At 50.1% G+C, this 22,798-nt stretch overlaps 10 protein-coding genes across 10 annotated transcripts; 4 read left to right on the forward strand and 6 right to left on the reverse strand.

Moving 5' to 3' along the window:
* Positions 1–599: 599 nt before the first annotated feature.
* On the reverse strand, positions 600–2,285 carry VFPPC_06669 (acetolactate synthase; the record flags this gene model as incomplete). Its single annotated transcript, XM_018285663.1, has 1 exon — positions 600–2,285. The coding sequence occupies one exon, from the start codon at positions 2,283–2,285 to the stop codon at positions 600–602; it is 1,686 nt and encodes a 561-aa protein (XP_018138415.1).
* A 629-nt stretch (positions 2,286–2,914) lies between these two features.
* On the reverse strand, positions 2,915–3,628 carry VFPPC_06668 (alpha-acetolactate decarboxylase precursor; the record flags this gene model as incomplete). Its single annotated transcript, XM_018285662.1, has 1 exon — positions 2,915–3,628. The coding sequence occupies one exon, from the start codon at positions 3,626–3,628 to the stop codon at positions 2,915–2,917; it is 714 nt and encodes a 237-aa protein (XP_018138414.1).
* Positions 3,629–4,922: 1,294 nt separating this feature from the next.
* Positions 4,923–5,951, forward strand: VFPPC_06667 (subunit of the RNA polymerase II mediator complex; the record flags this gene model as incomplete). The annotated part of the gene is made up of 1 exon (XM_018285661.1): positions 4,923–5,951. One exon carries the CDS (start codon positions 4,923–4,925, stop codon positions 5,949–5,951), a length of 1,029 nt encoding a protein of 342 aa, XP_018138413.1.
* Positions 5,952–7,255: 1,304 nt separating this feature from the next.
* On the forward strand, positions 7,256–7,645 carry VFPPC_06666 (expansin module family protein; the record flags this gene model as incomplete). The annotated part of the gene is made up of 1 exon (XM_018285660.1): positions 7,256–7,645. One exon carries the CDS (start codon positions 7,256–7,258, stop codon positions 7,643–7,645), a length of 390 nt encoding a protein of 129 aa, XP_018138412.1.
* Positions 7,646–8,307: 662 nt separating this feature from the next.
* On the reverse strand, positions 8,308–9,237 carry VFPPC_06665 (metallo-beta-lactamase family protein; the record flags this gene model as incomplete). The annotated part of the gene is made up of 1 exon (XM_018285659.1): positions 8,308–9,237. The coding sequence occupies one exon, from the start codon at positions 9,235–9,237 to the stop codon at positions 8,308–8,310; it is 930 nt and encodes a 309-aa protein (XP_018138411.1).
* Positions 9,238–9,757: 520 nt separating this feature from the next.
* On the reverse strand, positions 9,758–10,799 carry VFPPC_06664 (hypothetical protein; the record flags this gene model as incomplete). Its single annotated transcript, XM_018285658.1, has 3 exons — positions 9,758–10,472; positions 10,528–10,681; positions 10,748–10,799. 3 exons carry the CDS (start codon positions 10,797–10,799, stop codon positions 9,758–9,760), a joined length of 921 nt encoding a protein of 306 aa, XP_018138410.1.
* A 1,079-nt stretch (positions 10,800–11,878) lies between these two features.
* On the forward strand, positions 11,879–13,046 carry VFPPC_14088 (hypothetical protein; the record flags this gene model as incomplete). Its single annotated transcript, XM_018291859.1, has 3 exons — positions 11,879–11,886; positions 11,949–12,729; positions 12,822–13,046. The coding sequence occupies 3 exons, from the start codon at positions 11,879–11,881 to the stop codon at positions 13,044–13,046; spliced, it is 1,014 nt and encodes a 337-aa protein (XP_018138409.1).
* A 298-nt stretch (positions 13,047–13,344) lies between these two features.
* Positions 13,345–14,880, reverse strand: VFPPC_06663 (CMP/dCMP deaminase, zinc-binding protein; the record flags this gene model as incomplete). Its single annotated transcript, XM_018285657.1, has 3 exons — positions 13,345–13,559; positions 13,617–14,334; positions 14,401–14,880. 3 exons carry the CDS (start codon positions 14,878–14,880, stop codon positions 13,345–13,347), a joined length of 1,413 nt encoding a protein of 470 aa, XP_018138408.1.
* Positions 14,881–16,366: 1,486 nt separating this feature from the next.
* VFPPC_06662 (hypothetical protein) lies at positions 16,367–17,611 on the forward strand (the record flags this gene model as incomplete). The annotated part of the gene is made up of 1 exon (XM_018285656.1): positions 16,367–17,611. The coding sequence occupies one exon, from the start codon at positions 16,367–16,369 to the stop codon at positions 17,609–17,611; it is 1,245 nt and encodes a 414-aa protein (XP_018138407.1).
* Positions 17,612–18,039: 428 nt separating this feature from the next.
* On the reverse strand, positions 18,040–21,043 carry VFPPC_06661 (transcription factor Cys6; the record flags this gene model as incomplete). Its single annotated transcript, XM_018285655.1, has 7 exons — positions 18,040–18,849; positions 18,904–18,996; positions 19,049–19,108; positions 19,175–19,234; positions 19,292–19,363; positions 19,418–19,474; positions 19,529–21,043. The coding sequence occupies 7 exons, from the start codon at positions 21,041–21,043 to the stop codon at positions 18,040–18,042; spliced, it is 2,667 nt and encodes an 888-aa protein (XP_018138406.1).
* Positions 21,044–22,798: the final 1,755 nt, after the last annotated feature.

A 22,798-nucleotide genomic window follows, 5' to 3' on the forward strand; every position in this document is an offset into this window, starting at 1 on the left:
GAATAGTCCCATAACTGCCCACAGGAAGAGGCACTGGGGGAAATTACAATGTTGTCCGGTATTCTCCCATTCTACCCCAGGTATAGAATTCCTGTCTGAAAGAGGGGGAGACAATAATTACTCGGCGCCAAGAGCACAACAGTTATTGGTCGCGGAATGGATTAGGGGTTGACCGCCCAATGTCTTGAGGTCCTGAGCAGGATTCGTTAATGTGTTGATGTTGTGTATCCTCGTTTAAGGCGGAACGTAGCCTCAGCTCACGCAGGGCGTGATGGAGTACAGATGTAGGCTTGGAATGCCGATTCTCCTGCACATGTCGGTGTGCCCAACGAACAGCCTAGCACCTAGATTCTCTCTGTATATTTTAAATCACAGGTCTGAAACGGTATATACTGTTATGCAATTTCTGTCCGTGTGTATTGTACAACATATCGCGTTGTTGGTCCAAGAATGCTTACTTTTGACTATTTTTGTGACTCCAGCTGTCAAATCTTGCAACTACTTGGAGAATGCCACCTTCACGGCATTCTTCGAACCATCATCTCAGCTAACAAAGGTAAAAATAAAACACTCAGATGCCTCACGAATCTCGCCATCCCTTAGTGGTAGTCCTGAGGGATAATCTCACGCATCAAATCCGCACTATGGCTATAGTCAATCGCAATATCAACAATAGCCACACCATCCACCTCAAGAGCAGCCTTCATCGTATCTTCCAGGTCCTTTGAGTCCGTAACCCGAAATCCAGTAGCCCCAAACGCTTCCGCAAACTTGACAAAATCGACGCCACCCAACTCGATGCCAGAGCTTCGTCCGTACTTGGCCTCCTCTTGGAACTCGACCATGTTATACGCAGAATCATTCAAGATGAAATGTGTAATCTTGCAGCCATTCTGCACCGCAGTCGCCAGTTCTTGTGATGTAAACATGAATCCGCCATCTCCACTGACACTGACAACCCTCTTCGAACACGGCGGCTTCTGCACAAAGCTTGCGGCAATGGCCCAGGGTAAGCCAACACCAAGAGTTTGCTGGCCATTTGAGCATAGAAGGTGTCGGGGTCTGTATGTATAAAAGTACCGCATCATGTAGATATAGACCGTTCCGACGTCTGTTGTAACGACTGTGTCATTTGGAAGAAGTTTGCGAAGCAGGTACACAAATTGCTGTGGTTGGACTAATCCTTCGGAATTTTTACTCGCAGCGTCCTGCCAGCTCGTCAACTCTGCTCGAAGCGACGTGAGAGTTTCTTGAACATCAGCCCAGTAACCTTGTGTAGGTTGGAGACTTGTCCGTAGGTTATCCAATGTTGTTGCAATGTCACCGACTAGTTCCACTGTTGGAGCGTAGTTGGCACATAGGTTCGACTTGAGGTAGTCGACATGAATCAATTTATTTCGCTGAGGATTCGTGTTCCACATCTCAGCGTCATATTCATATGGATCATACCCGACAGAGAGAATCAGGTCCGCATGACAGAGCAGTTTGTCGCCAGGCTGATTCCTGAAGAGCCCAATCCGACCGTAGAACAAATGCAGCAGGTCCTCGCTAATAGCGCCGGCAGCCTGAAATGTCTCAACAACAGGCAAGTTGAATGCAGAAACGAGCCGTTGTGTTGCCGCGACTGTCTCGGGGTCTGCAGCTCTCATCCCCAGTAAGACTACTGGCCGACGCGCAGAAGAGAGTAATTCGGAGACGGTAGCAATGGCAGACGGGCTCGCCGGACCATGGACCGGAGCTTCGAACCTCTGAACAGCATGGTCTAGGCCACCAACACTGCTGTTGACCAGATCTACTGGCAAGGCCAACGCCGTGGCACCCTGGGGGAAGTCGAGGGCATCTCGAAAGACGTTGGCGAGAACTTCATGAACCTGGTCCTCGATAACCACTTTAACAATAGACTTGCAGACACCATCGAGGACTTTAGCGACGTCTAAATTTTGGTGTGTATGTCTGGTTCCTTGAGTTCGCGACACGGTACCAGTAATCGCGACGACTGGATCGCCCTCAGACGTTGCTGTAGCCAGACCAGTGACGAGATTGGTGGTTCCAGGACCTGATGTAACTAGGCAAATTCCCGGACGACCAGTTAGGCGCCCTACAGCGGCGGCCATGAATGCTGCATTCTGCTCATGTCGGCAAACTATGAGTTTGATGGCTGGATGGTCTCGAAGGGCATTGAAAATGCCGTCTATCTTCGCTCCCGGGACGCCAAATACATGAGTGACGCCTGCCTTGGCTAGAGCTTGCACGATGAGATTCGCGATTGGGAGATTTCCCGTCATGGTGTTGCGTGATGGAGACTCGGTGATGTCTTACATCCAAGCAGTTGAGTGCGGTATGAGATGTGGGAACTCCGATTGATGTGGTTATATATGTGAACGTCTATTGATCGGTCACGCCACTTTTGCAGTCCCTTGGCTAGTATTCACTTCCACATAAACTGCCGCAGGCGGCGAATCTCTAAACTTTGATGGGTGTGCCTTCGGGACTCGCGGATGCGGCTTGGTGGACACTAATTGTCCCCATCTGAGACTAGATAAGCGATCGAGAGGAGGGCTGAATTAAGCCCAAACCTTTGAAAGGGTTGCAGGGCGTCGGCTTGGCGCAAATCATCTTCAGCGGGCTTCTCATCATACTGTCTCTCTGGTTAGTTGGTTCACGTCCGCTGTGAGTTGCCTCTGATTGTACTGTGACTGCTCACTGGAATTCAGTTACATCAGGATAAGTGGCTCAAAACTGGAGCCAAGCTGAAGCCGTGCTGGAGTGTTGGAGAATTCACTTTGTTTCCATTCATTGTTGTACAGTTGTGCATTGGGTAAGATTATTTGTGTTAATTGAAGATGAATTATCGTTTAAATTTGTTGATGAAACTGGCGCAAGACTGTCGTCTCACCAGAGTCATGTAATCTATCTATCCTTCTACCTTTTTCAGCGCATCGCCACCCGGCTCAAGTTTCGCCTTATCAAAATCATTCGACTCCGGAAGCTCCAAATGAAACGAATTGAGAACATCAGCCGTCAACTGAAGTGAACCGCTCGCTTCCAGCGCCAGAACATGACCTCCAAAAGTATTATCAGATGATAAAAAGTGCGCATGTAAACCGCCAACTGATATTCCGTCCATAAAAGAAGGACTCCAGAAACCCACGATTGTCCCCCGCACATGTTCGTACTTGTTGACTTTCTGATGCTCTCCAAGCTCTGAGAGCGACTGTCCCGGATATTCCTGCCCACGCACGACTCTTGCAGTCATGGTATCAAATTGGCCCTCTAGCTTGAAGATTATGAAACGATTCGTCGCGCCCGGGTAGATTCTGAGTAAATTGTCTCGGATTGCGTCCTTGTGAGGTAGGCCATCTATTGACAGCGATCGGTCTTTTGAAAAGTGTGCGACCATGGCAAAAGGAAGTTGTTGTTGATCGTCCAAAACCTTGACATCACCAGAAGATTGCAAATGGTATGGAACACCGTTCACTACGACGACTTCCCCGTCCACATTGGCCACCGTGCCGAGTCCGTAGTTCCCATGCGAGAGGAGATTGGACACCCGGATACCGGTAGAGGCTATGCCGGCCATCAGCGCAGACGCTGTGGAATACTGAAAGAGCTGGGATGCGGGTGCCATGACTGAGATGGAGGCCAGGAGGATGAGAGTAATAGGGTAAAGATGATTGGAAAACGCTGCTGTAATTCACTTCTGGAGTGGCTAGTGCACAGCATCACAGGACCCTTGAGATTGTCGTGGAAGTACTAGAGAAGATAAGTGAACTGAGAAAGAGTCGAATGATGTCCGCTGTTTCTTTTACGTCTTGGCCGATGATTCCGCCACAAAATCCGACGTTTGCGACTAGTGCGGCTTTGCCTTTTGTTTACGTCCATACAGGTATTTTATAGGCAAACCCAACACGTGGCGCTGTGCAAAGTTAATAAATCACCATAGAGGACCCATGGAGAGCCACCGCCCTGGAGGTGGTTGTGGCCTGGGAGTTTTGTTTGTTGGCGTTGACGGTTGTTGCAGAAACTCCAGGGTTCTTGATCAATGTACCCTTCATTGCTGACTGCCTCATCACTTATTGTCATTACTTGCACCTAACTAGGTGGTTTGCTTTGTGCCGTGTGGTGGCACAGTGGTAGCAAACTAGTTTGCTGCAGCAGGATCCAGTGGCTCAAGACACTGCTCTCTATTAGATCAAAGGTGGCATGGCTCTTTGGAAGAAGCCTCATTCTGGGTCAAAGGGAAACAATACAAAAAGGCGATCCTGCTACTACGCAAAGTAAATCGACTAACTCCCTACGATGCTTCAACCCACTGTACCACACAGGGCAACAAGATACTGAAACGAGTCAAGATGCCGAACGGCAATGCTGTCAATCCAAGTGCCACCGAAGATACAAGGTTGTCCCAGGCACTCGTGGGATGTTCCCTAGTTTGGCGCTTCATTCGACACTAAAGAAGTTCATAGTCAGCGACTCTCAGCGGACACGCAATGGGTCTCGTAGCCCCTACGATAAGTGGCGTCAAGGATAGTTGGTATATCTGGTTCTACGTATCATGACTGCGTGTAGTACTTGAATGAAACTACCCAAAGAAGAATCCGATTCGATCACACGTCACACGTTGGCTTTTATGTTCACGGAGGCCTCTATCAACACCAATTACAACCAATCTCAATCTTTCACTCTGTATTCCGTACGCATCAGCATATCCTTCAGCCCTGTGCTTAGTATGCGGGGAATACGACGGAACTAGTGAGACATGGCGGCATTTTTGGGGCTCAGCTCGATCAAAACGTCATCTTACTGCCGTCCAACATCTGTTGCGAACCAGTTAACTGGTTGATAAGAACCAGCGTTTTCCACCACTTTCATCTTCAGTAAAATCATCAATCAAGAAGTCGCCCAAACTGCAAAGAGTCAAAATGGCTCCCGGCAAAGAAGATGCCTCTATTCTGGACCAGAAACGCCAAGACGGCAGCTACCCCAATGCTCAACCATCATCAACAGCTCCCTTAGTCTCAGAATCTGCAACCGAGCCAGCTCCCATCGCCGGTCCAAGCACGCAACTAGATCCATTAGAGAAGGCACCTACATACGAAGAAGCAACAAGCGCAACCGGCCATGTTCCGACCGTCGACTCGCCATTTGACTTTCCTACAGACGCAGAACTTCCGCCCTCCTACGACGCTCACAGTGAAGCAGAAGCTGGGCCAAGCTCAAGCGCCTCCACGGCAAAACCCATCGCGATCCCTCAAATCGCACCTGATCCTGCCGCTCCATTCCTCCCTTCTTACCCGCCATCACTTCTAGCCTCTGGCATCACTGAGCAAACATGGCGCTCATTCCTGAATACCGTGTCTGCCTTCCTAACCGCCAAAGTATCCGATAGAGCCATCGCCCACGCTGGAGACATGGCAAAGAGCCTAGGCGAGCCGCCCAAAAACTACGGCAAGAGTCTTGTCACTCACACCAAATCAGTTGGAAAGCAAATCGCCAAAGACGCAAAGCGCTTCAACGTGTTCGGTGTGGCGTTTGGCGTCATTGGAGGCGCAATCTCCATCCCAATGCACGTTGCGTTTGGTGCGGTGCACACTATATTCGAGATTCCGGCTACTGCCATCTCTGCTGTGTCTAAATCGCCTAGGACGCCGGTACAAAGGGCAGCTACATACGCGGCTGTCGCCAATAAGGATTGGTTTAATGCCAGGGGCCTTCATGCGGTGTTGTTAGATACGAAAGAGTTGGCGGAGATGATTCATGTTCCCATGAAAAAGATTCTGGAGATGGCTGCGGATGGAGGGAAGAATGGAACAGCGGCAGCTACTATGGCTGCTTTGGAGCCACACATTGAGAAGTTGAAAGTTGTGGATGATGAGGTTGTGGTGTTGAATGGCAAGTCATTGTGGTTGGTGCTTGTACCAGTTGTCAAGGAAGAAGAGCCGAAGAAGTAGGTAATCATCGCTGGGCGGCTGATAGAAGATTGAAGAAAGAAGTTTCGCTTGGAAGAGAGAATGGGCTCGGCGTAGAGTCGCATGACGAAATACGGCGGCTAAGTTCTCGCTAAGGGAATGATGGGGCTTGTTGCTCACTGGGATGGCCTAAGAATGCCGTTGTTTGTCGCTCCAACACATGTAAATATTCGCTTTAACACGATTTCATGTTGATAAGTTCTATGATACTAAGATACTGAAACCAGCGACGACTTTGTGACTTTCGTGAGGGTTATTCCCAGGAACTTGGCGTGGAGCTTTTATAAGTTGTGGTTCAATACTTTTGGTATGGCAAAAGAGCGACCGACATAGTCAAGGATATAACACAAGACGAACCCTTTTAATCACTTCTGCTGTTCGGCTTATCCGATGAGGTCGCCAAAGATACAATCTGATGATTCGACGTAAAGCCTCATTGACGGAACAGCATCCCAATAGACTCACACAGTGCACAACATACAAGGGGTTCGGTGTCAAAGAATTTATGATGCCTAAGTCATCCCCGTGAAGCTATGTAGTCAACCAAGGCCAGAAGTTTCGCGCTTTTGTATTGGGTAAGTAATAAGTTAAAAGCAGGCAGCCAACACACGTTCCTTTCTCTGAACGTTACGAACAGAACCAAACTTGGACCAACGCATCGGGTGGCATCGCTCGATTCATCTACATCATGGTCCAGCTGTCGGGGCAGTCTAGAACTAAACCTACTTTCCTTCAGCCTCGTCACAAATCCGCAGGTAAGCAGCCAACTCTTCCCTTCTCAAGGCTTGGGGAACAGTTGGTAACGTCTCGTTGGTCCCGCCCCAAACCAACACGTGGACTGCTTCGGCAAAGGACCAACCAAATAAGGTTAAGAACAACGTTGCAGGAACAAAGGATTCTGAGTGCATCCGGGGTCAGATTTCGGTCAGGAACCGCAAGGTTAATGTGATTGCTCATCTGTAATAACAACTGCTACGCGTGAAAGACCAGTCTCACACCTGACATTGTCGTTGTCGGCCAATCGTACACATTGACCCGGGACAATGGGTTCTGCACGGCCCCTTAGATACATACTGCTGAATGCAAAGATCTAACAGTATACAAGTCTCTCATTCCGGATGTGGTGATTCACAGTTCGGTTACTGACCTATTGATGTCAAAAACGGTGAGAAAAATCTCCCGCTTGCATTATAAGAAGTCTTGCTCTCCCGTCAAAAGTAACAGCATGTCTTCATTCACTCACACTTCGCACAAAATACCCTCCTACCTAAAAAAACACATCCAAAATGCTCACCATCGCCAAAGCCCTCGCGGCCGTCATGGCACTCACTCTTACTGCCAATGCTGCGCCAACCCCTGAGACAGAGAACATGAACGAGCTTGATGCTCGTGACAATGGTGACTTCACCTGGTATCACACCGGTCTCGGTGCCTGCGGGTGGACAAACCATAACGGCGAGTTGGTTGCCGCTGTCGGTCATGCTCTATATGATCGTACTCGCCCGTGTGGTCGCAGGATCCGCGCCCACCACAGAGGCAAGTCTATTGTTGTCACGGTTGTCGACCGTTGTGAAGGCTGCAAAGACAACGATGTGGACTTTACGCCTGAGGGTTTCAAGAGGCTTGTTGGTAGCCTTGGACCTGGTCGTGTCCGAGGCACTTGGGAATTTATCTGAATGTAATGTTATGGACTGTTTCTCGACTTGGATGTCTCCTCATTTGGAGACTCTACAGGAACTGGGATTGGGAGAAAACTGATGAGCTCAAAAAGTGGGTGGTGTTAAAAGCGTTGATTGAACAAAGTCAAAGTTTCGTGTATATTGAATGCAATTAGCTTTCTAATTGGTTGTTTCACTTGGTGACGCTGTAAATGTACTTGATCGTTTCCGTAAGTGATGGAGAAATGAAAGTTAGTTGGGTGAGGCAGTTCTATGAACAATGGTACTCATCTCGACGGGAATTGGTTCCGACACAACGTTTACAATGTCCCCCACAATGTTTTATCTATCAGCTTAGTAATGAGTGCATCATTTGAAGATTCACTCGTCACAAAAAGTGACAACCAAGCACTCCACTAGTGCCACCACAGAGGGATGCTGCAATCTGCGAAACAATTGACACCCACCCCCTGAAAAAGTCCTCTACCATATGAGCCAAGAATCATCTAGACATACTAGTTTGATGTAGTTCGAGTTATTCCCCTTGGCGCAGGGCACATGCCATTACCACCACTCGGAATATGACACAATGTATCAAGTACAAGAAAGAGCCCACGAGCGAATCAGCAACCTGGACAGTACTAAAATGAATTCATTGACCAATTCATAAATTCATGACGCTAAATCTTCTCGCTCATAATCGCGTGTCCTCCATATCCCATAAACTTGGCCTGAATCTGCATGCTATCCAAAACTCTCTGCTTCACACCCACATCCTCAATGTCCATGCGCAAAAACGCGCCATGCGTAGACTTGAACTCATAATGCTTCAGAATGTCCCACATCCGAGCCAGTTCCTCCACGCTCAGCGGAATATAGTTGGGTATGCTCCAGAGGAACGAAAACGAATTGAGACCAGGCGGCTTGGCTCGCGTAGCACCCGTTCCATCAACCTCCCACTTGCCAATGCCGGCAGGCGTCGTCATCAGCGTATCGGCAATGAACAGACGGCCGTCGAACAAGAGAACCAATGAGCCCGGGAAGTGACCACCAAGCTTGATAATCTTGGCATCAGTGCCTTCCACCGTGGTGTCGATCTCCTTGACCAGCACCTGGTGGCCGGAATCCATGGTCGTCCAGACTTTGTCCTCAGCGGCAATGTATACGGGGCAATTGAACGCCTGGCCCCATTGTACGTGGGTGCTGTAGTAATGCGGGTGACTGATGACAACGGCTTTCAGCCCGCCAAGCTCGTTGATCCTGTTGATGGTGTCTTGGTCGAGGAGCGTCAGGCAGTCCCACAGGATGTTGCCGCCAGGAGTGCGAATGAGAATGGCCCTCTGTCCAATGGCGAATTTCGGTGTTGTCGTGAGCGAAATCAAGCGATCATCTTCAGCGTAGGTAGTAAATTCATTTCGGTGCTTCTTGACCAATTCGTCATGAGTTGTGAACGACTGTCCTGACGGCGGAACATATTGTCGCGGGTCATCGCAAATAAGACATGTCTTGACGACGGAGCGATCAGAGCTTGGGAACTGAGTGCCGCAGGCATTACAGATGAGCCATGAGCCCGTAGCTGCGGGATCGTATTTCTCGGTTGTAAACGTCATGGTGATGGGAATACGTAGGCTGTGGAGATGCTTGAGAGAGCAGGACAAGAAGATCAAGATGCGGTGTTGCAGATTAAAGATCTACAATGTGGCACTTACGGGGCATTTATAAAGAAAGACATCGGCAGCCAGTTCCGAACGAATAGCCTATCTTGAGACAGCTTCCATAAGCGATGAAGCTTTTCGGGCGAATCTTCACGATACCCCAGGTTCTTTTGCTGACGCCACCGTTATGATGGTGGGACCAATTGACGTCGCGCCCACTCTATTAAGTGCGGCTGACAAACTTGATGGTGGTGTTGATGGAAGTTGGGGGAATTGGCTGTAAGACATGCATTGTGGCAGATGGATGTTGATCCAGATTTCGACAAGACTCCGAGATCTGTGTATTTCTGGATCACATCAGCCCGCAACGTCATAGTGTTAGTCACTTCGGACCACAGTACTCCGTCAAGTATCACACAGCCATAGTAAACTTCATTTCTCATTTTCCGTATCGTCAATCGGCTCTACCAAACGCTCAAAGCAAATCCATCAACTTATCAGTAACCTGCCCAAGATTGACACCAAAGTTCTTAGGCGCGGTCTGCAAATACAAAGCATCCCCCTCAACAACCACCTCATTATACCCGCTCTTAATAACGCCCTCGTCCACAACCCTGAAAAACACATTTCCACTGGCGACAGCCTCGTTGACACCCTCCCTGATCATCTCATCCTCCTTGGCCTTGTTATACTCCAACCAGCTGGCGAGCGCCTCAAAGTATCCCTTGATGTACATGCCCAGGTTGACTTCCCAGCTCTCGTCCGCATCCTTCGCAGCCTTGAGCTTCTCATAGGCGGCTTCGAATTCGGGCTTCAGGGTGATTTCCTTGCCGAGCTGCTCGTTGATCTTGGCCTGGATAGGGTCAATCTGCTTGGTGTACTCCTCGCGGATAGACTTGCGGGCGACGTAGCTCATGGAGAGTGAGGGAGCGGATGCCGCGTTGAGGGCCTTGGTGAGGTGTTCCTCTGACGTGGCGTAGTCGATGTTACTGCCCAGAGCGTCTTCGTTAAAGAGAATGACAAGGGCGCCTGACTCAGAGACTTCGCAGCCGCAGTAGCTGAATTTCTTGTTTACGTCGAGGTCCATGGTGAGGACGTGGGCGTGGGCGAGGGTGTTGAGTTCATTCTTGCCGTCGTCGCCGTACTTGGAGACAAAGCTCTTGAGTTGCCACTCTACACCTTCAACGTAGCTGCTCCTTGTTAGCAATTTGGAGTAGAATCGGTGGGAAAGCAGGGTAAGCATACGCGTTGATCATGGCGCCGGGGGACTCCTTGGCATAGCCGTCCTTTGCGTAGGCGTAGATTTGGTTGGGGTTAATGTCGATGGTCCATTCTGCGCCAAGAAGCTCAGAGATCTTCTTTGCTAGTCCATCCTTATTGGCTTCCCAGCTGTCGCGGACTGGAAAAGTCAGTTGAATTCACCAAAGCGAACTATATATGTGATTGTAACAGGAGGCGAACTTACCATCCTTTCGGATCGCAAGAGGGAGCTTATCAACAGGAGGAAGACGGCTCATTTTGACGACTTGAAGACAAACTAAAAACTTTTGAAACTAAAAATGCTGGAATATTGTGTAATGATGCTGACTCTGCCAAGCTTCCATCTCGAAAGAGCAGCAACCCCTCTCTTATACAATTTCATCCAGACCCCTCAACATCAACGTGGGCTCCTCCCAAAAGCCACCAAGCTCCTATTGCATCAGCTCAACTCAACTATCAGTCTATCAGCCTCATAAGGCTACCAGGGAAACTACCGTGCCGTCTCAACATACCTTCAAATTTCCCCGTTGCCAAGAAACTCCGTTCCCATCTCCCAATTCCGCGTTTCGCCTCGTGCCACGTCCCCTCAGCCACGCAAGAGCCGAACTATCCGTTCCAGTGAAACAATCCCAGTCCCCTCAATCTGCCTACCTACATGGTAGGTATCAGCGCATAGTTTAGTTTCTCAGCCTCTGGTTCTCCCCATGCAGCGGAGCCTCAGTCCCTTGAGACTATTGCCCAGCCTTGACCCCATTTGGCGGAACCATCTTCAGCTACCGCGCTCACAATTACAGGGGTAGCAACAAGCACACGAAAAACCATATTTGGTTTCCGTGGGGCCGCTCAGGCACAATGGAGATGTGCTTGATGTCACCGGGGTTCAAGAATCAGCTCTTTCCCGGCTGAGTGGTCGAACTTGTGGCCAAACGGGTGCGGTGCGTGGTCCGGGCAAAGTAGAAAAATAGCCACAAAACGCCAAGACCGAGCCGAGACTCGTGAGGCTGAGATGATGGCATAGAGTTGTCAGGGGCATCAGGAAGAGGCTTTGATATTTGGGCTTGGCGAATTGGGAACTGTTTGGCGAGATGAGATGCGTGATTGCGTAAGTGGTAATGAGGGAGGTGGAGGGTTTGAGTCGTGGATGAGGAGGAGGGGCGAAGCTGCGCTGATGAAGCTGTCACGATTCATTTTCACGACATAAAGGTTATATCCTGAGCTTTCTGGAAGAAATAGTAGCTCATAAACGAATCAATATTTCACTCCATCTTTACTCACCGCTATTGCACCACCTATCAAACAACCACTATTCATTTCACACCACATAGCAAAGCCCACCATGTCATTGTAAGCTTAACACAAACACAAACAAAAACACCATCAAACAGCCCAGCTAACATCACAAACAGACCTCTCAAAGTCCGCCTCTCCATCCGCCAAACCTGGGACCCCTCAGACTCCCCCTCCCAAAAAGCCCTCAAAAAACTCCAGGAAACCCTCGGCCGCCCCATCACCTGCGAGCCCGACTGGGCAGTCCTCCACGCCTCCCTCTCAAAATCCTACACCAGCGACGCAGCGCAACTCGTCGCAGACACAGCCGCCTACATCCAATCCTGGGCCCGCGCCGCCCAAGATGTCTTCGATGACCCTGACGCCGGTGAAGCCCTCGCCAACAAGATGCTCGAGGCCATGGACGAAAGCGGGGTCAACAGTCTCCAGCTCTCCGTTGAGATGGCCTCGTCAAACTCCCCTCAGACAAAGTGGGATACAGATCGTGCGAGATTCGTATTGCTCCTCCCCAAGGGTGAGCCACCGCATAATTTGGCAGCCGCTGTGCCTAGTTTTCGCTCCCAAATCATGAGTGCGTTTGATGAGGCCAAGACGGAGGTTGATGCGGCGGATCGGGATGAATGGGCAGATGTCTCGGTTCCCGTTGCTGCTCCGACGACGGCGGCGACGACTGCTGCTGCTACAAGAACTGTGCCTGTGAGAGAGGAGGTTGAGCCATCGTATTTACCTGATGTGAATACCTTGCCTAGACCAGATGAGCTGCTTTTAAAGCCACCATATCATCTGCACATTACACAGGGCTCGGCTATCACGATCGAGTGCAGTCACAGCCCATCCCTGAGCTTCTTGGAAGCCTATTTCAAAAAGTGGTGTCGAACAAATAACCATCGTACTGACAGGGTAAGCACATTTCATTCTTCTCTATTTTCATTAAACACAAGAAGATACGCGGCAGCTTCATTACGGAGATGCTAACAGCACGGATTAATTAGCCCCCCATGGTTCATGTCTCTCTCAGCCAGAGTCCCTTTGGTCTTGGCCCTCTCCACGACACACTGACCCTGGAGATTCCCCGAGATCACTACAGTGGCTTGCCCCCTCAGCTCTCGATGCCAATTGTATTGCACTTGGTCGAGAGTGTGTTGGGATACAGGCTGGTATTCTCCAACGCATCCAGCTGGCAGTATCGCAGAGACACCCCATTAAAGAAGATGTAATAAGAACAAGCCGTTTCGTTTCGTAGTTTATTAGCAGTCTTCAATATCGGCACTCGTCCTCATAGCCACGATATATCCTTAAAGTCACGATACCATGCAAACCAAATTAAATCAGCAAGTACACAGTTTCCATGGGAACCATCTGGAGGTTGCCCGCATGCATTTCGCTCATCCTAGACTGCTCTATATCGTGCCATTATACTCGGGTATCAATAAACGTTTCACCGTAAGCCATGACTGCTTCGTCATACTACTTCCAAACGCCTTTTTGCTGCTAAGCTTTAGTTCATGCAGTGTTCTAAGCCGCCTCGACCTGTTTTCCTAGCAGGGCATTTGCGGCAGGGTTTGGGTCAACATTCTCCTTCCCAATATCTTCATCTTGACGTTGGGCCGTTTCTGTTTCCGATTCTTGAACAGCCTCACCAGTAGGAGACTCAATTTCCGCCTCGCCATCCTTCTCCATCATAGCCGCCAATCGAGCTGCCCTTCCCTCCTTCTTCCTCGGCACAGGTGCTAGTCAATTGTCAGTATAATTGCCGTGTCTCCGAATGAAGCAACAGTAAAACTTACCACGCCCATTTTCTTGCACGTAGAACCGTCTCAAAAGTCCTACAGCTTCATCACGTCCCCATCCACCTTCAATCTCATATCCTTCTTCCACATTCCCACCATCGCCTCCACCAGGCGGGTAGGATGTGCCTAGTGTGCCACTGCCATCTGGGAGCTGGGATGGTCGCGGAGTGGGATGTGCGCTCGGTGTTTGCCCATCCTCCCTGACAGGCAAAGAATTGGCGTGAATGCTGAACACACCCCCAGTACCACCAAATTTGTCATTGACGGCACCAAAATACACTTTTTTGATGCCTAGTTGTCTCAGGAGAGATGCACACATCACACAGGGCTCCACTGTGACATAGAGAATGCATTCTCGAATAATTTCGCGGTTGACCTTGTCATGGGGATAAAGTTTCTGGCCATAAGGATATAAATGACCCTTCTTGCCATCTTCATTGCCTTCGTCGGGTGACTTTGATTCAATCGAGGTTGCATCGGAGGCATCGTCAGGTGTTTTGAAGGCTGGTCTCGGGAGATCTTTCGGTCTCAGAGATGTTTTACGGGGACCATTCTTCGGGGGATATGATAAGAGAGCCGAGATGGCCATAAATTCTGCGTGTCTGGTACCATTGCGCGTAACGTTCGTTGCGTTCATTCCTTTGGCGATAATGGTGCCGTTGTGAACAAGCACACAACCCACTGGGGTTTCATTCGTACGAAGCGCAAGTCGAGCCTGCAAGAGTTAGCAATTTTGCAATTGAGTTGGTTAACCGCCAGCTAGTGGCCTCCATAATCGTACCATGTCGAGTGCCTCCTCGATGAATCGTAAATGATGAGCCCGTTCAGCCAAAACAGCGGGGTCCTCAATGATGATTTCGACGTCACTGGGGCTTTCATTTTGGGAATTAATGTCCAAATTCTTTAACGGAAGCACCAAATCGCCACCATCGCTTCCTTGTGGTCGGTGGTTCTCCTTGTCCTCTTGGGACAACTGCTGATCGGCCACAGCCATTTTGTCCGAAATATCGTTCGGTGAAATGCTGGTTTCAGAGGGTTTTCGATGCTTCAGATGCTTTGATGCTTTTTCGTCCGGTTTTGTGAGTAAATTCTGAGGTGGTGATGAATCATGGGCTGAGTTTTCTGAGCCAGCTGCCGCAGACGAAAACTGGCTTGGTGGTCTGTTGTCTCCGTTTTCCACGTTATCAGCTGGCGGCCGGCGAAACAGTTTGCGAATAGCATGTTTGGCAGGTGCCAGTCCAAGAGACTGAAGCAGCGGCATCGGAGCGGCAGCTGCAACCTGGAATAAATCGTCTGGTTCCTTCCACTTCTTCCCTCAACTTTCCTTGACCACCCTGAGGCCGTTCCCAGCACTTTTTCCCAATTCTCTCCGATGGCCTACCTTTCGTTTCCTTGCTCAAATGATCTGCCCGTTCTTGATGGTCGAGGAAATCAATCTCAATCAGAGCCTAGATTTCCGTCCCATCTATTGTGGCCCACAACAGCCAGAAGGCAGCCGAGCTTAGACACCTGGAGTCACTGCAAGAGTGAAGTTCCAGAGACCGGTCTCTTCACTGTCCTCCCAGCTTCTGCAACCTCGAAACGAGGCACAGCTGCCCTTTGCTCCCGATTCTATATGCCACTCCTCGGAATGAGCCCAGACAGAGGACACAGCCGCAGTAGCTCTGTTCAAATCACGTCGTCGAAGTTCCTTGCTGGCAGTGAGATCATGGGTTACACAGCAGCCTTCCTCCACGTATGTCGTCAATGCTCCGTTTGTTCAGACGTGTTCCACAATTCTATCGTATAGCCAACTGATTACACCAGTAGTTGATTACTTCATGCGCTTTTTGCCCTCTCTGCGGATCAACTTGCGGCTGGGGCTGTCAACCTTGATTGCGGGATATGTAACTGATGGGGGATCGGTGGTCATTAATTCGCAGTCAGGTATTTGTGCACGTTGATTCTGCTTATTTACTGGTAGGATCTGGTGCAAGTCAAACCAATGTAATTAACGCCGACTAGCAAACGAAACGGGCATCCTAGACCTATCTTAAACTCATTTCACGGCGAGAAAATTCGTAGACAACCCGTCACATGACTGCCGACCCACACCAAGTTGGACCCAAAGCTTCCATCTCACGACAAACAAATATGTCAGAAACAAAGAACTTGGTGTATTATTCCTTTTTCTGAAAAAAAAAAAAAAAAAAAAAATATGAGGGCCGAGTTCCTGAAACAAAATAGTTTCAAGTCCCTGCAATTTTCTCTCTGGCACTTACGAACGGAAGACGATCCCACCAGGAGGCTGTGCGCCAAGTTCCCAACAGCAAAGTACACCAAGCAATGGACTTCGTATACTTCCATTGGTCACTTCATCCCCAATACATTCAATGGTCGCTACGCGCAGCGCAGGTACAGACCAATGCCTGTTTGATATGATATGTTTCATGGACCGCGTAATAACCCGAATTATGCAATCCATCTTAGAGCGCAAAGGTGTTACATTCTTTACATCCGAGAAGGGTTCAGCCATCAAGCCACGCAGCATGTTCCACCCCTGTCCACGATAGTCCCAAACTGCTAATCAATAACTCTGCAGCACTCACAACCAACTAGTATGACTCCAAGCCCTTGAGTCACCTCAACTTGGCTGGGGTTTATCCCCCATAGGCAAACCATCCCGTCGACCAAAACTACGAAGCAGAGCCAACCCTCTCGCACTCCAGACACTATCCAGCGGAATTCTTCTGCATCACTCGATTGAGATGGCGGATCAATCCAGCCAAACGGCGACCAGCGGGCTGACAATCTTCAGTCTGCCCCGCGAAATTCGTGATGATATTTGGACACAAATAGTATCGCACGACATGATCCTCCTCTCAGGAGAGCACCATACGGCCAGCATATACATATGGCCGGAAAGGTACCGTCCTGCACTCACAATATTCAATCTTCTCCTCGTAAGCAAAGCAATCAAGAACGAAATCACAAACACGTTTCGCCAAAGATACAAATTCGCCTTCCAGAACAGCGCAGTCCTTCGTCATCTACTAGAACATGGCTACAGCTACTGGGGCCGCTCGCCGCAGTATGGAGCGTGTCCTAGAGTCTTTTTCACAATGGGCCATCTCAGTATTATCCCGCGCAAAAAAATCACATCCAATAGTTACATACGACATCCGAAGATTTTGCCCCCAAACAAGGGCCAGGAGAAAAGGACCTTGTGGTGCAGCAGTGGCCATCCACACGGCTATTGGGGACTCGACGGTGACATGGAGAGTCTGCTCAAATACATACACAAGTCGCCGATGAAGCTGCGTAGCCTAGAGATACCAGCTGCCCTGTTGTTCAATGTACGTATTGTGCGGCAGTTGAGGAGGTTCCGCGGCGTTGATCTCCATTTCGCATTTGTGCCTGAAGCAATGATGCCAAAAGCATCGAACGTTCAGCACGACACTGGCCATCAGCATCGTACGGTGAAGTGGCTGGCCGAAAACGGCGATGCAGACATCGTCGCGCCGGTTTACGAAACACAATCGGACACAACACCTATAGCAGTAGTACCGCTAAGGTGCATCGCTACCGCAATTCGGCGAGAAGTTGCAAGTAGAGACCTCGTGCCTTCACGACCCTCAGCAGTTCCGCAAGCCGAAGTAGATCCACCGCTTTGGATCGAATGTGACGAGGCAAGCCAGCTCACGAGTACCATGTCATCTTTATCACCACCAACATCAGGCTGGTATCGGTACTCGGGACGTGATCCCGGCGTTGTGTGTCTCGAGAAATGTACCGGGCCTCCGTTTCTGCGTGCCCCTCTCAAAAGGAAGATGTTGAAACGTCAACGACAAGAATGGGGACGCCAGTGTGCAGAGTATAAACCGTTTCATTTCGTTCGAGCTCCGGAGCGCGAAAGAACAGACACCCATCGTCGTTGGGTCATTGTCGAAATGGGTCTTCAAGGTGTGGTTGTGAAGCATGAGTGGTCGAGGGATAGAGTGCCTAAATTGTAGTTGATATTGGTGAATGTTCATGTTGCTTCTTAATGAGATTCCGAGTAAATTCCTTACGCTTTATGCCTTACATTACCATCACGAAATGACGTCCATCGAGTGTTCACTGTTCGAGCAATGTAGCTATATTAAACTAGAAATACAGTTCTGGCATCACAGTCATTGATCACAGCTATCGCAGTAACAAGAGTTAAATAAAATAAAACAGCGCTACGCGCTTATATTCGTCTAAATATATAAACATCTAGAACATCTAGCACCACCCCAACCCACATAGTATACAATGTAAGTGCAAGTAATGTAATCAATAGGGTATCATTAAATCATCGCCATCTAATAAAACATGAGAACGCTTCGCTGCGAAAACAAAACCCCCCCATCCTCCATCCCTCCTCACCACCAACCCCCATCACAATGTAACATCATTGTTACACGACACACAAAGGAGACATTGTTGAAAACACGGTTCGTCGCTTGTGCAACGAGGCCCGTGACGCTGTGCGGCAGGATGCCACAGCGGATGAGGGTTGGGGCGTGGCGTTCATATCGCCATTTGTCGCAATCATGGCGGCGAGCATGTACAGCGCCAGATTGGACATTGTAGCAGTGTGTGCCAATAAGACAGGGTCGACTTCAGTGTTGGACACAGAAGAGTCTGCGGATTGGCTTCGTGACTGCTCAATACTACCATGTGGTTGGATTGTCGCAAGAGAGCGGATGGTGGCATTGATAGGGGGTTGGATAACCGGTAGGGCGTTGGACGACGCCTGTGACGGCTGGGTTTCTGCCTCGCCGCTGGTTGACAGGCCGACGCTTACGCCCTGGTCATTGCTATTGGCAATGTCATATGGCCGTTCATCCTGGTCAGAGAATGGACTGGCCGTAGGGATGGACCTGTGGGAAACGACGTAGCGTTCACCAGGAACATCCGGTACAGATAGGTCTTGTTCACGGAGTGATACTTCAACCGGAACTGGTGTGCTGCTTGCTTCGCTTGACTGAGCGGCGCACATGGGTGCAGACGGGCGAAGCTCATCATTATAGGCACCCTCCAAGTCTGATATGACCACGTCAGGAACGGTGTGGTCCGAGGTGCCAGATATGACAGGTGAGGCTTCATGGACAGGACGCTCAAAGCCACCGATCAGCAAATCGTGTGTCGAGGATGAAGTAGAATTATCAATCGATTCAGCAGAACGGTTGGTGGACACCTGGAGGCCATCGCCAGTGGAAGAAGCCTTGGAACAAGTTAGCGATAATGCGGCGGCACGCAGCAGCGAGTTTCGACATACGCTCAGAACATTGGGTTCGGGGTAGGATGAGGCTGGGCTGATGGCGGAAGCCACATGATCTTGATCGCGAATGGCAGTTGTTCCTGGGGATTCCTTTTTGCAAAGTTAGTCGCAGAACGATTGATGGGGGTGCAGGTGCACGTACGGAGTCCATCCTGTTGGTTGAGACAAATACAGATTGACGGGCCGATTCAGCTGTGGATTCCTTTTTTGAAGTCAGTTTCCGTACTACACAGCACGAGCTGTAATCCATGGGGTTACGGTTACGTACACTGCTGTTCCTGATGGTAGAGACATTCGTGGACAGGCCGACGTAGTCAGCTGGTAGTACCTTTTTTGAAGTTAGTTTCCATACGAATTGTAATGAGTTTCCAACGGCGGTACGTACACTGCTGATCCTGTTGGATGCGTCGGCGGCCAAGTTGGATATAGATTGGTCGACGAATACACCTGGCGATTCCTGGGTAGGGGTCAGCATTACTGCAGATAATGAGGTGGCAGATGGTAGACATACGCTTGCATCGATCTCAACAGATGCGGATGCAACAGACGAGTTGAAGCTGGTTGATACCTTCCGAGAAGTTAGTTTTTGAATATTCATCAACGAAAACGGTGGTGGACGTACGCTGTCTAGGGCTTGACCACCAGGTGAGGTATCACCGGCGACCACAACCGTGCCGGGGGGACAACAAATGACCACCTGGCTTGGGGGTTGGACGCCTGGGCTCCTGTTCGGTGGGGAGCTAAACTCATCTACGGGGTCTCCCGCGGTGCGTGTAAAGCTCGTGGTAGCAAACATGCCGCTGCTGCTCAATGGGCTGCGGCCGCTACCGCCAACGGATTCGTTGGCAGAGTGGAACTGGAGTTCATCAACAGACAGGCCAGGTCCGTCCCACTCGATTGCCTCGCCATGCGCCATAGACTCATAAGAGGGAGGCGGGCATTCAGACAGCGATGGTTCATTCAGGCTGGGCAGGCTGCCAGTCGAGGAGCCAATTGGCAGCATACGCTCATCCTCGGAGAAGCTGGACTGCGGCGAGTACAGATTGAAATCGGTGTAATCGCTTGACGAGCCAGAACGCTCCAGGAAAGGGAAGTTCGGAGACCTTTCCTGCAGCTCGGGATTGACGAACTCGGTGCCAGGAGGCGCCCCGGGTTCCTGCGTTGAGGACGGCGTAAGCGCCTTGAGCGGTGAAGCGGCCGAAGATGAAGAAGCAGTGGTCGTAGATTGTGAAGACAGATAATCCCCAGTGTCGAGGAGGAAGTCGAAGTCCGGAGTATCCATGGCTGGGAACTGGACAAACTCGTCGAATGGGTCGTAAGGAATGGTAGCTGGGTCGAGGTTCTCGAGCCCAGAGAAGTCAAAGCTCGAGTCTAGGTCGAATGATGATGCTGAGAAGAGCAATTCGGTGTCGGTTATTGTAGCCGGCAGTGGACAAGGAGGAGGATCTTGAGCGATCGTCCTCGCCTTCTTTGCAGGCTTTGGAGTAGGTTGTGGCGTTGTTACTTGAGCAGCTCCTCGCTTCTTGTGGCTGGGGTCGCAGCGAATCTTCTTGCGTTTGCAGCTGTCGCAGGCCTTGATGATTCTCATGAGGTGAGCGTGGTCACGCTGTTCCTTGGTTTTTGATCCCCGAGAAGCGGAGTTGGTCACGTCCAGTCCGTCCTTGGTGAGGATCTTCATACCAGGCAGGTGCGAAAAGTCGGTAGTTTGATGTCTGGAAGGCGGGCTGCTGGTCTTGCTCTGTCTTCGGCGTTGCGTTGAGCCACGAGACGAGGAGGCTACTGAGGGTGCAGATGCTGCGCTCCAGTCCCAGGAAGATGTGACGGGAGAAACGTTGAATGACGAATTGACCGAGTCAAGAGAAGGGCTTGCTGTTGAAGGAGAAGCAGCGGCCGAAGGTGCGGATTGAACGGGGTAGAACTTGAAAGTCTGCCCGGTCATCTGAGCGTACTCAAGGAAGTCCAAAGAGATGGTGGCTCGCTTCTCGCTGGCAGCAGAAGGGCCAGGGATGAAGGCATTGATCATGTCATCGAGCTGTTGAGATCCAAGAGCAGGGAAGAACTGCAGAGGAGCACCGAGCGTAGGCTGGTAGACGGAGAATCCCTGAGGGAGAGTAGAGCTGGACTGGGTGGAAGCCATTTCGTAATTGAAGTCGAAGATGTTGTTACTAAAGCGGTCCAGGGTGAAGATGGTTGAGATACCCGTAAACTGGATTTGGGTATTGCCGAAGTTGTCAAGCGGGACAAATATGCTGAACAACGGCCATTTGGGGTGTAAGCCAAAAATATCGCGTAGCGTTATGCGATTTTCAGCAAACTTACTAGGGTCACCGAGAAGAGATCTCGGGAGTGTGAATTCGGATTGTCGTGTGTAAAGAAGCACGCCAGGTATCAAGACAAGTGCCGATAACCAAGATCTAACACAAGCTGATGTCGTTGGGCCTCAGAGAGTCCCAATTTAGAGGCGATGAATACCGAGGAGGTGAGAGAAAAGAGTGTGAAGCCGAAGCTTGAAGGAGGGGGGAGAAAGATGCGGAGAGATTTGGTGGAAGCCTCAAGATCGAGGTTTCAAATTTGTTACTATATTTTCTTTCTTTCTGTGTCTCTTCTTTGTTCTCTCTTTGTGACTATGTCAAAGATTCTAGTCAATTCAATTATTGAACAAGAAAAAGAGAGATCGAGAGGAACCTTAGGCGTCGTCCGGGAGGGAGTCATGGACGGTATTTCACTTGAAGCATTTGACCAAGGCGCAGCGGGTGGAGGAGGCTGACTCTTTCGGCGTGCTCAATCAGGACTAGCGCAGATTGCACGTTTGGGGGCCACCACCCAATGAACTGTTGGCATCTTGACCAGGATCTCTATTTTGCAAGCGATTATTGGCTCAGGAGACCCACTCCATGCACCACCCGCAATGGACCTTCGGCGAGGACGTACCATTGTGATTGGACAATGGGGTTGAAGGCTTACATGCAAGAGTGACTCAAATCTCGGACGGTTGAGTTTAGAAGGAAAAGAGTGTCGTGAAGAACGCGCCAAAGTGCCTGTTGTGGCCCTTTTCGTTGCAGCTTGTGTAACGCAGTTTGGCAGGTTGCGCGGTCTCATGGTCCGCTTGTTAGCGGCTCACCGGGTCCGAGCAAGTGACACTGGACCTCCATTTTTACCCCAGACTCAAGCATTATGCATGTACCAAGTACATATCTTGTCCAAGAGCGGCCCATAATAAACTGGGAGCTTTGTACCTGGCTCGTTTGAGATTCTCAGCTGAGAAGATGAGGTTGAAATTTTCTGTCCAACCAGACGGGACCCAACGTTGGTGGAACGAGAACATTGAAGAGAGGACGCCGACGGACTTTGAGGTGTGCCTTCAAGTCAGCCATGAGGATGGACCAACACCAACTTCTAAGCCTTCCGCAGCACCCCGTGTGCCACCAGGGTTTACCTCCCACCCTGGCGCTTCAACCTTGGCTTCCTAGGTAGGTTCGGATCGTGAAGAATCGAAGAAGAAGACCAGGCCTGGTACCTTTCCAGCCTGAGGCACATCAGCATCGATATCAGGGTGCCAGGTTCGGCACATGTTGTAAGATGAGATTAAGTTTGCCTCTGGAAGACTGTGTGGTGTGATGAGCACTACTGACAGATCGTGAAGGTCGTCGTCTCGCTTTGCCGGATGTTTTGCTGACAAAAGGCCAACGCCAGTCTCAGCCTTACTCCCACGGGAGAGTGATGCTTCAAAGACACTGACTTCGTAAATCTCGGATTCACTGTCTCAGGTTCTGGACTCTTCAACCTGTCCATCCATCCATTTGCCCCTCTTGTTGCCCCGCATTGCACCATTGACGTTGAATTTGTCCGATTTGCGTGGTGTCATTTCACATGCATATATTCATGATATCTC

This window comes from Pochonia chlamydosporia (genome assembly GCF_001653235.2).
Source record: "Pochonia chlamydosporia 170 chromosome Unknown PCv3seq00008, whole genome shotgun sequence".
Taxonomy (NCBI): domain Eukaryota; kingdom Fungi; phylum Ascomycota; class Sordariomycetes; order Hypocreales; family Clavicipitaceae; genus Pochonia; species Pochonia chlamydosporia.